Source organism: Synchiropus splendidus, chromosome 10 (genome assembly GCF_027744825.2).
Source record: "Synchiropus splendidus isolate RoL2022-P1 chromosome 10, RoL_Sspl_1.0, whole genome shotgun sequence".
Classification (NCBI taxonomy): domain Eukaryota; kingdom Metazoa; phylum Chordata; class Actinopteri; order Syngnathiformes; family Callionymidae; genus Synchiropus; species Synchiropus splendidus.
In genome coordinates this window covers 13,609,840-13,621,592 of record NC_071343.1, presented here as the reverse complement: position 1 = coordinate 13,621,592, position 11,753 = coordinate 13,609,840, and the positions used below count along the sequence as shown (strand labels likewise).

Below are 11,753 nucleotides of genomic sequence, written 5' to 3'. Positions count from 1 at the left end.
TATTTATATATAATTTATATATTTTTTCGATTATTTTAGAATACATTAACATGATTAGTTGCTGAAAAAGATTAATAAGAATAATTACTTGCTACACATTCATAAAATGATAACTTTTTTTATATATAAGGTTAGGAAAAGTTAAATTAATAAACTGAAATACTAAGTTGGTTATGTAAATCATTAGACTCCCTCGGGTTACTACAAGTTGCCAATAGCCTCATGAATATAACTGCATTTCTATAAATTCAATATATTTCTGAAAAATAATGTCCATAGAATTATAAAGTAGTCGATGTTCAGTCCCCAGTTTTGCCTTTATTATGTTGTATATGTTATGTATCATGTTATATTCAGAGCTGGGCGACTGAGAGGACATTATGATTCAACAAGTGTATTACTATTAATGCAAACTGTTTTTCCCCTTGGTACGAACATTTTAAGTACCGTTTCATGGAGGTATAATAGCGAGTGTGTAATACAAAGAATAATTTTGGTTTTATTTTGACAAATAAATTGATAACACGTCTTTAGGTCGACAGCTGGGGTCGTTTAAAACACGGGTTTCAGGGGCACTTGACATCAGTGGCATCCTCTCACAAACATGTGCAGGCTTGAGTCACGTTAATGGACACAATAAAGTGGATTCCTGGCGCGGACAGGAAGAGCGGGACCCTCCGCTCCGCTCACAAGCCGCCGGGTCCCTTCGCCTCGGAGCAGACCGCGCGAGCGTGTAAACTTTATTTTTGCCAAACGCGTTCTGGAAGCAGCCTTCTCTCCCAGGACCTGACTGGATGCGAGGCTGCGTCCGGGTCCACAGCAGCGTTCTTCCGCCACTTGTAACCGAGCAACCGTCCCAGTGAATAACCAGCTGAACAAATCCCATTGACGGCATTATTCACACCGAGGCACCCGACACAGGAGCCGACGACTTCAAAACAGGTAGAGAACAACACGGCCGAGCGTCATGAATGGTCTCTGTGGAGCTGCGTTTCTGCTGCGCTTTTTGTTTTGATTTTAAAATCACGTTTTTTGCTTGTTGACCCACAGGCGCATGCGCAGTGCCGCGTCCCCGCCTTCTACCTGAGAGGAGCTCACCTGGATCCAGCGAGACGGAAGTTTCGTGAATCTTTTTTCTTCCTCGGCAAAACTCGTTTGGAGCTGAAGAGTGAGTGACGATGTGTCGTAGCCAAACGACAGAGGCAGTCGAGGGTTTGATTCCCGGACAACGATAGACAGCGAGCTCCTTGACTCATGGTGCGTAACTTGTGCTTCTTATCCTTGAAACGGCTTTGACTTGACGCAGATATGTGATGTCTTTGCTTCTACACCGCACATCTCTGCACGTTTCATGCTTCTCAAAGCGACTTAATCCCGATATGGGCTCACTTTTAACTGTGTATCAGTGTATTCAATCGTTTATTTCTTTTCTTTTCTTCAAACAACTGACTCATTTTGTGACCTCAAATACTACATGTTTCAAAAATAAAGCAAATTAACCGGCAATATTTATAACTTTCAAAGTTGGTTGTTTGTTTTAACAACAATCAAATGTTTTCCAAAACCTAATTATAAATCATCAACGTTATGTTGTTTCTTTATGAAATGTGAAAATAAGTTTGGGCATGTCAACTTGAATATGTTTTTGATGACTTTACAGTTCCATGTGAGACATACTTTAACTCACATTTTACCTCTTGTCATCTCTGAACCACTTTTTATGAATCATAGCTACACGTCCAACACAAATTATTATACAAATATAGTACTTTCTTAAGTGGTTTTAAGTGTCTCTAGCATGTGGTCATAATGAAGTGGTCAGTTCACTTCTGATGAGAAATGTTCAGTACTGTGTACGAGTCAGAAGTAGACGCATGTCTAGTGTGTACAAATGAAATGTTTGTTGGTTGTTTTTGAGCAGTTTTCTCATCAATGATCCGTACTTTCAGCTAAGAGCTGCTCTACGTTGTCGCTGCCTCTTCACTGGAGAAGAATGTCAGCGCTCCGCCGCGTGTTCCGGAGGAGACTTCACCCTCTCAAGCTGCTCATAGTGGCCCTGGTCTTCGTCACCTTCGTCTTCTTCATGCAGTGGGAAGTAGGAAGCCCAAGTCCTCAGGAAGACCCCTGGCTGAAGGGGATCGTGGGCAAGCGGGACGCCATGCTGGACGTGGTGATGGGCGCGGTGAATAACTTGAGGGAGGTCATACCAAAGATGCAGATCAGAGCTCCCATGCGTCAGCAGAACGACGGACGCCCCTCCTCCTGTCTCCCGGGTTACTACACCGCCGCTGAGCTCCGGCCGGCGCTGGAGAGACCGCCTCAGAACCCCCTGGCTCCCGGAGCTGACGGGAAACCCTTTCACACCGACTCTCTGACCCCCCTCGAGCAGAAGGAGAAGCAGAGAGGCGAGGAGAAACACTGTTTTAACCTGTTTGCAAGTGACCGCATCTCGCTGAGCAGAACACTGGGTCCAGACACAAGACCACCTGAGTAGGTCACGCTGATCATCTGCACTTCTATTTAACACCAATGTTCCTTAAGGGCATGTTTTTAAATGTATCTTTCCTTTCTTCAAAACTGCTTTTATTTAAATGAAATTTCAAGCTTTTCCCTTCATAGAATAGAAATGAAGATTATTAGAATTCTTTTTTTGTGAAAACATTGTAAGGGGAACTATAAACTTGAACCATCATGGCGGGCTGTGGCACTACTGTGCGCACAGAGCAGTCCACGCTTGAATCTGTTCACCGACTGAGCTGTTCTGACTGAAGCAGGTTCTGGAAAAGGCCACACGAGACGCTGAACCGGACACCTCACTCAGGGGGGGGAGTGTGCAGACGTAATAACCAGACCATTGTGCTGGTCAGGAGCTCCGCCGGACACTCACATCTTTGTGCTCCGTCTCTCCGCAGATGTATCGAACAAAAATTCAGGCGCTGCCCCCCCCTGCCCACCACCAGTGTGATTATCGTCTTCCACAATGAGGCCTGGAGCACGCTGCTGAGGACCGTCTACAGCGTCCTGCACTCCTCGCCGGCCATTCTCCTCAAGGAGATCATCCTGGTGGACGACGCCAGCGTGGACGGTAAAAACCCTAGACCACCCTGCTCTCTCTTGTGAATTTGACGCAGTATGTTGGACGTGCGGCTGTTTTTCGTTGAGCCACGAAACCAGCAGAGAAGAACGCGTGTTCCCTCCGTGGCCTCTGAGCAGGAAAATAAAGTGGCTAGTAAATACTTGCCTAGGAGGATAGCGGCATCTCCCAATCAGATTTAACACCGCAGCCAGCAGAAACAGTTCTGGAGATTAAAACAAAAACATTTGATAGTGATGCCTGCAAGTGAGGAATCTTCAGAGCAGCGTCCGCTCTCCTGCTTCCTGTGTGTGTCATGTCTAGTAGTTATGGTCCACAGTAGCTGGCCAAGCCAACACTTCGCTATGTCTCTATATAAATGTTTGAAGTACCAAGCCAGCCCTTCTAGTCTGTTACACTCACTGAATATTGGCGCCAGGGTTGCATATTTGTCATTTCGCACCGGAGCTGTGTGCGCCTATTCAGTTCCTGTTGAGTCCATCTACCTGTGTGCACAGGTGTGTCCAAATATCCGCGTCAAGTAGAGGAGTCGCCCATTCATTTCTAAGAGATGTTGAAAGCTTTCTTATTTTCTGCTAAATGCGCTGTACAAATTAGTATGTGAAAGTGATTATTATTGTACATTAATACCACTTTGTAAACATTGTGTTAAGAACATTTGAAAGACTTCCTCATTCATTTCTATTACTAGCGGTCACATGACCGCTCCGACTAGAAAACAAGCACAAGAAATCCAACCACTGAAATTAAGCTTAAGGCTGTGTCCCATTTCTCACCCTCACACTGGGTTTTGCGCGTTCACAAGCAAGTGTGTCCCAGTACTACTAAGATCGAGGCCACTCGCCGTCCACCACTGGAAATGATCCCTTCAAACCGAGGGAGCTCCGGAGCTGACTTGAAACCAAGTGGGAATATGAAGTGTGGCTAGATTTCCAGGATACCAAAGTACTTTATTTCAAAACAATGTTGGATTGGACAACAGGGACGTTCTAGTAACAAGGACAACTCTTCCCTTTGTTTACTTTCTCTCGTATCACACGTTAGCGACCCAAATGGTCTACCGTGTCCGACAACATGAACAATACTCGCCTCATCCCTGTCCGAGCTCCAGCTTACTTTGATGGAGCTCCTTAGCGCAGATGCCACCTGCTGTCCGATTGCACACATTGTACTCGGGATTACATTTAGCAAAAATGATCTTAGCCTTCTCAGTGATAGTAAGGAGCTTCTGATGTCTAAGTTCAGTGCCACAACCCTGTACTTCATTGAGCTCCAGGCTTTAAAGCACAGCGCTCACTCACGACTAGCAGGTGAAGCCGACGGGACGCTGACATAGCAGTGCGCACTCATTGATGTGTCTCATTCGTTGGCCCACTATGTGCTACTTACCAATTCAAAAATAAAACTAGGTAGCAGAAGAGAGACTGAGATGCTTCTTCTCTTTCGACTTTAAGCCTAACTGTCATTTAAAATCAGTTACTTCCAGACAGAACGATTAAATTCCTAGCTCCCAGAATTCTGGTTAAACTGCTTGTTAGTGTGTCAAGATTCCATTACATCGGCCATGATCTGTTGCCATAAACCGGTCCGACCGCTTCGCTGAATCACAGTGATGAAAGAAACCACTACTTTTCATTCTTTTCGTTGCATGACCTTAAATCAATTGCAGGTGTTTACGTCCGAGTGGGTGTCTGTTGTGTTTCAGTTCATCTAAAGGAGCAGCTGGACGAGTACATGAAGAGGCTGAACATCGTGCGAGTCGTTCGCCAGCCGGAGCGTAAAGGCCTCATCACAGCGCGACTGCTGGGAGCGTCAGTGGCAACTGGCGACACCCTCACCTTTCTGGACGCCCACTGTGAGTTCACTCTGGTTCACACACCCGGCGGCGGGTGAGACTCAAGCCGGTGGGTCTCCATGTGTCCACAGGCGAGTGCTACAACGGCTGGCTGGAGCCCCTGCTGGCCAGGATTGCAGAGAACTCCACAGTTGTGGTCAGTCCTGATATCTCCACCATCGACCTCAACACCTTCGAGTTCATGAAGCCGTCGCCGTACGGCCAGAACCACAACAGAGGAAACTTCGACTGGAGCCTGTCCTTCGGGTGGGAGAATATTCCAGATCACGAGAAACAAAGAAGGAAGGATGAAACTTATCCGATCAAGTAAGGACACTACATCAAATGAGTCAATTCTGGGAACGCCACGCTTCAGTGGGTCAGCAGGGTGTTTGAGTAAAAATACCCTGTAGGTGTACTTTCTAGTCTAAAAGTTTCACAACATCTGCAGACTCTTTATTTATTTGCAGCTCATATAAAACACTGCAGAGCTCATGAGTAAGGTTTACGATGAGTCACTTCAATAGGTCTCTTTTACTTCTACTTTTTCCTTCTTCTTCCTTATTTTATTTTTATTCTCCTTTGTCTTGTTCCCTTTTCTTTGTCTTCTTTTTCTCCTTCCTTTTCGTCTACCTCACCTTAAGAGGTAGTAGCTTGAGGAGGTACCTAGACTTACTCAACTCGATGTTAAATAATTCATATATGGTGTTTATGAGACAAAATATTATTGCCCAGAGCTTGTACTAAATTGAACTGAATTTTAATTGAAGGCATTTCATGATGTAATAACAAACCTTGCAATATTATTGTTATTTTAAATTTAAATAAAGAAAGCCAGTCGCTTGAGTTAACTACAAAAAAATGACTCAAAAACTATTTGAATTACTTGTAGTGCAAAAATATGGACATAGTTTCACTACCGCAGTGTTTTACAACCTTTTTTAAGCCACAACTCACTTGGTTCATTGAGAAAAAACCCAGATTCACACTTAGTGGAAAGTCCTGAAGAAAATCCCTTTTAATTTGTGAAAAGTTATTTACAGGAACAAATTGCTGCAAATGTATTTGTTTAAAAAATGTTTCCAGAAAGGGGCGGGTAATGTGGCAAAAATACATCATGATTTGTTTTAAATAACTGCTTCGATTTTGTCACAATTTGAGGAATTTCAAGGCAAATCTTTCACATTCTCTCCTTCAGCTTGCTTCATAACAATGATTCTTTCTCTCTTCATGCTGTGGAGCGCATTTATTTGGTTCTGCATCTAGCTTCTAGCTAACTTTTAAACCGGTTAGGGTTAGTTTTAAAACAGTCAACTAAAGTTTTTAGTGGAGACGTCACATTATCTCCATTAGTTCTGTGGCGCAGACAGTCTGTGACGTCGCGGGTCTCACAAGAAACACTCCATCATTGTGTCTTGAAGGTTTGTGGACAAGTTAGAGGCACATCAGGTTTAAAAACATACTGGAAAATGTAGAACTTTGCTTGAGAAACTGTCACCCGGGTGTGCACAGTCTGTGACCTGGAGATTAGGGAACTATTTTTCACACAGTCTGTGAATGATTCATGGTTGCACGATCAACTGTCTGCAATTTTAATCATAGATAACAAAATACAGTTCATTCTTTTCACAATGGTACAGTTACTTGTGGTCAAGGAGGAGCTGGAGCAGAAGTGAAGATGCAAGATGTCTGTGTCGGGTGGATGATGAAGACAGGCGGAGGAGGCTGACTTGCTGCCTCATATTAGTTCAACAAAGGAATGAATGAATGGATTTCCACGTTTGTGTTGCAGGACTCCCACCTTCGCTGGAGGTCTCTTCTCCATCTCCAAACAATATTTCTACCAGATTGGAAGTTACGATGAAGAAATGGAGATCTGGGGTGGCGAGAACATTGAAATGTCCTTCCGAGTAAGGCTCCTGATTTTGCCATGTCGGCGCGGCGCCTGGGCCGAGGCGTTGCCGAGAGTGACTCAGTGTGTTGGTCCACTAGGTGTGGCAGTGCGGAGGACAGCTGGAGATAATCCCCTGCTCCATTGTCGGCCATGTTTTCCGCACCAAGAGCCCGCACACCTTCCCCAAGGGCACGCAGGTCATCGCTCGCAACCAGGTGCGTCTGGCGGAGGTGTGGATGGACAGCTACAAGGAGATATTCTACCGTCGCAACCAGCAGGCGGCTCAGATGGCCAGAGAAGTACGTGTGCTTTGGAATTCTTCTAGACCGGCTTGTGTAGCGCGTCTCTCTCTCTCTCTCTCTCTCTCTCTCTCTCTCTCTCTCTCTCTCTCTCTCTCTCTCTCTCTCTCTCTCTCTCTCTCTCTCTCTCTCTCTCTCTCTCTCTCTCTCTCTCTCTCTCTCTCTCTCTCTCTCTCTCTCTCTCTCTCTCTCTCTCTCTCTCTCTCTCTCTCTCTCTCGCTCGCTCGCTCGCTCTCTCTGTCTCGCTCTCTCTCTCTCTGTCTCGCTCTCGCTCTCTCTGTCTCGCTCTCGCTCTCGCTCTCTCTGTCTCGCTCTCTCTCTCTCTGTCTCTCTCTCTGTGTCTCTCTCTCTGTCTCTCTCGCTCTCTCTCTCTCTCTGTCTCTCTCGCTCTCTCTCTCTGTCTCTCTCTCTCTCTCTCTGTCTCTCTCTCTCTGTCTCTCTCGCTCTCTCGCTCTCTCTCTCTCTCTCGCCCGCCCGCCTTAATATGTGCGGCTCATTATCTCCTTGAACAAGTTGGAGCAAATCTTTTTTGAGGATCTCAGCATCATCGTAGTCGCAGTAATTGGAGGAACCACACCTTTAATAAAAATGATGATTTCAGTCGAAAAGCTCGGAAACGCGCGTGTTTGAGGTGACTGGTCGCTCCAATCATGTGGTGCCATAAACCCCCCCCCCACACCCCTTTAGGGTCCTCAGTGAAGGAGGCCTTCAAAGAGTTGTAGATGTCCTGTGGTGGTCAGGGTCAGCAGCAATTAGGGCGCAGCTTAACAAGTTCAGACGGGGCCCCGAGGCCCCAGCCTGACACAGAAATGTTACATTCCAGGGAGTGAATAGGAAAGTCCAATTCACAATGATTTCTAGCGTGTCTTGTGTGTGTGTATATATATTTATTCAATTGTCAATCAATATACATATTCAATTCAATGTGAATGAATGTGGTATATTACTGAATCAAATGATGGAGCCATACATACATTTAAACAACAAAGTATTGTTTATTCTGCATCAGTTTGACAATAGCACAATAAATAACCATGGTGTCTATATTTAAGTTTTTATATCGCCTTGTTTAAACTAAAGCTCTTCAATGTCTTGGAAATATTTGGATAAGAATTTCAGTTTTATAAGAATTTCGGCTATTTTGAACGGCATTCTACTTGCGTACAATCTGACTTACGACCGGTTGGTTGGAACCGATCCCGGTCGTAAGTCGAATGTTACTTGTATATATATGATATATATCGTGTATATATCTCGAATTAAAAAGGTTTTCCCAACACAGAAATCGTACGGGAATGTCTCCAAGCGACTGGAGCTGCGCTCTCGTCTGCAGTGCAAGAGTTTCTCCTGGTACCTTCAGAACATCTATCCCGAGGTCTTCATGCCGGACCTCAGCCCGCTTCGCTTTGGAGCAGTAAGTTTTACCCGCCAGCGCCCCCTCCTCGCTCGACCTCAGGGCACTCCCTCTCCGATCCCCCGAACCCTGGGCAGACCCAAATCTGACACCGCTGGAGCCTCTCCAGACACTCGGCCTTGTTTGAACAGCTTGTACAGGATGTTGGTGTTCCACTTGGATCCCACTCACTTTTCCCACTTTTTTCATTGTGTAGATTAAAAACGTGGGCAAAGACGCGTGTCTGGATGCTGGAGAGAACAACGACGGGAGCAAGCCGCTGATCATGTACCCGTGCCATGGACTTGGAGGGAACCAGGTGAGTAAGGGAGCCATCTTGACTGGGTAAGGTGCGGGTGGTGAGGCATCATTGTAGACCAGAGGTGGGCAGTTCAATTTCCTAAGGGGCTAGGTTATATATGAGAGGGGTCGTCAAAACTCAAAGAAAGGAGGGTGAGAGAAAAGTGATGACATCATGTGTGATTATGAAATTACACTCTAAAAATGCACAGAAAATGTGGGTTTGTTTTGTTTTATTTATTTTTAGCCACATTTGATTTAAAGATTCTCAATGTGTCTCACACATTTCAGAATCTACTTTCAATTCTGATGTATTTTAAGGGATAAGAAATATAGTCATTGGAAGAGACGAACGAGAAAGTTATGTTTCAGTTGCGTCATAATGAACAAAAAGCAATGCACAAGACAAAAATGTCAGAGACAATGTAAGTATAGTTTTACTCTGTCTAATAACTTAAAATGATAAAATGAATTTAAAAATGTTTAATAACTATACATGAACTCTGCTAATGCAGAAGCTAGGAAGGCACTGGGACAGGGAACCTACTGTATATCCCCAGTATTTATTGCCCAATGTGTGTTTTGTCTGTATTATACGTGCAATGAGCCATCGAACAGCAGACGGCTGTAGCATCACAGAGTTTAAAGAGATTTAAAGGAGAGGCTGTACTCAGGAAATCATCGAGGAAACGTTGGTAAATTCACATTTCATCACCATTGTCACGCTTTAACTGGAACAGGTCACATGACTGTTGGTCCAGTATGGCATGTCCTCCACTTTCATGTATCTGACCTCCTGCAGCCCTCGGGTTAGTACACAGGGCAAGTTTTGACTCAGGCGACTTGTGGAGTTGTGTGTTCTCCCTGTGCTCCGGTCTCCTCCCGCAGTCCTTGCAGAGGCTCATTGATGAGTCTGTGCTGAGCCCCTCCCGATAGCAGGTGTAGGATCCCCTTAGGGGAACAAGCAGTATAAAACAAGTGAATGATTCTCGGTGTCTGCTCTCTGAATCTATTTTTCTGCTCATCGCATGACTGAATATTTGCAGTACTTCGAGCTCTCCACACATTACGAGATCCGACACAACATCCAGAAGGAGCTGTGTTTGCACGGGGGGTCCGGGGCAGTCAAGCTGGAGGAGTGCCAGTACAAGGGGGGCAAAACGTTCGTCGGCGCCGAGCAGAAGTGGGAGCTGAAGCGTGTAAGTCCTTCTTGAATAAACACGGAAAAATTCCACATTTCCAAAAGTCAACAGGTCTTGTGGTTTCTCTTCATAGAACCAGTTGTTCTTCATCCCGGGCTGGAGAATGTGTCTGAGCGCTCGCTTCGAACATCCCTCCCTGGCCACCTGCGACCCCTCCGACAGATTCCAGCTCTGGTCCTTCGTCTGAGGCGCTCAGAGAGTCGTATTTATTTTTTTTTTACATACCTGGAACTAGAAGGTTTTATGATGTGAAGATTCTGGAACCATGAAGATGCTGTGCGCTGCTGCAGAGAACAACCACTTTGACTGAAAGAGACGGACTGTTCTGCTATGGAGGACCTGCTGCGTCCACACGCTATGGCACTAGGTGGTCGCTCGCCAAGTTCACCAGCTGGTCGTCTTCATTAGAACTTGGAATCATGGACACGCTCAAACTCCCGGCTCATCTTGGATGGACGACCACTTGCCGTACTTCATGATTCTTGTGTACTCTGGATGGGTAACTGATCCTCTCCCAGATGACACCCACAGCAGAGTGGGATGGAGTGGTAAACCAACAGCTCCAGCTCCAGCCACACCCCTCCATTCTTCCCTCCCAAGTAGAGACACCACTAAGCTGCTTGCAATCCCACGAGGTTTCCATCCTTAGAACAGGAGTTTTCTCTGTCAAATGTATTGCAAGTGGGCCTTCTCCACCTTGATAATGAATCCTTAAATGTCTTAAATCTGAAACAGTCTGCCCTTTAATAGTTTCTAAATTTGCCATCCTCTTCTTGGTGCTTGTCGACAGACTGAAATTGTCCTTCTTCACCTGCGACACATCGCCATCTTGTGGTAGGAGACATTCATGGCGTAGTCATGGGTTTGTGTGGAATTTTAATTCTGTCTTTAAATCTCGTTGTGGAGGTTTGACTGAGATACTGCGACAATATTCGATGTGGTCATGGATACACAAAACAACATTTCTCGCTGTTACATATGTTCGTCCGTGAACTCGGAGGCCGTCGTGACCAAGTTTTAAATTATGATGTTCTCCATTCTCGGCGAGCAAAATGAGATCTGCCTGACATCTACAGCAGCAAACAGACACCGACCACTGCAGTAACCGCGGAATGGTTTGTGGCAGAGTTGCGCACTGGACTCGCTGTTGCGCACCAATAGAGTTGACGATCAAAAACCAGCGGTGCCTCGGGTGTAAATTATTCCGGGTAAAGTTCGGAGGTAGGTGGTGGGGGCGGGGTTGACTAGTTCAGGAGGTTTTGTTACCATAAAAAAATGCAAAAAAAAGTCTGAATTTTAATTATTAGGAGGATTTTTAGATGTTTAAATTTGAACTTGCTTCGAAGTGCGAAAGGGCGCGTGAATGAGTTCTCTGGTGCAGGCGCTAGTGTTGGTCGCTGTGTTGTACTTTTGTGAAGGCGAGGAGGATCGGAGCGTGTACTGTTGTGGGAGAAACGATTAAAGACGATTTATACATTTAATGCAGTCACTTTGCGTCCGTGATTCCTTCATCGATCAGCAGACGGCGCTGTACGCCAATAGACCGCTGTTGACATTGTTGGCGCAACTGTGTGGAGCGTCCTGATATTCCGAGTTTTAGTGCTCAGACGGTATTATTGAGGCGAGATGACAGTTTCCAGAAAAAGACACAAATCGGGGGAAAGTTTTTCCAGTTGGAAAATAATATTCTTATAGGATTATGTATAAAATATTTATTTGAATTATTGAATATTGGTT

General features: G+C 45.3%; 1 protein-coding gene across 1 annotated transcript; it reads left to right on the top strand.

Annotated features, from left to right (window-relative positions):
- The first annotated feature begins 235 nt into the window (after window positions 1–235).
- galnt3 (UDP-N-acetyl-alpha-D-galactosamine:polypeptide N-acetylgalactosaminyltransferase 3 (GalNAc-T3)) lies at window positions 236–11,682 on the top strand. The gene is made up of 12 exons (XM_053876792.1): window positions 236–942; window positions 1,051–1,257; window positions 1,950–2,490; window positions 2,913–3,085; window positions 4,800–4,949; window positions 5,021–5,255; window positions 6,721–6,838; window positions 6,921–7,121; window positions 8,404–8,535; window positions 8,732–8,833; window positions 9,861–10,013; window positions 10,090–11,682. Exons 3-12 carry the CDS (start codon window positions 1,994–1,996, stop codon window positions 10,201–10,203), a joined length of 1,875 nt encoding a protein of 624 aa, XP_053732767.1. The 5' UTR covers window positions 236–942; window positions 1,051–1,257; window positions 1,950–1,993; the 3' UTR covers window positions 10,204–11,682.
- The last annotated feature ends 71 nt before the right edge of the window (window positions 11,683–11,753 follow it).

Excerpts from the sequence above, each read along its gene's own strand:
- galnt3 (XM_053876792.1), top strand. The coding sequence starts at position 1,994 with ATGTCAGCGCTCCGCCGCGTGTTCCGGAGGAGACTTCACCCTCTCAAG. Across the intron at positions 2,491-2,912 it reads CCAGACACAAGACCACCTGA|ATGTATCGAACAAAAATTCA; the intron begins GTAGGTCACGCT and ends GTCTCTCCGCAG. Across the intron at positions 8,536-8,731 it reads GCCCGCTTCGCTTTGGAGCA|ATTAAAAACGTGGGCAAAGA; the intron begins GTAAGTTTTACC and ends TTCATTGTGTAG.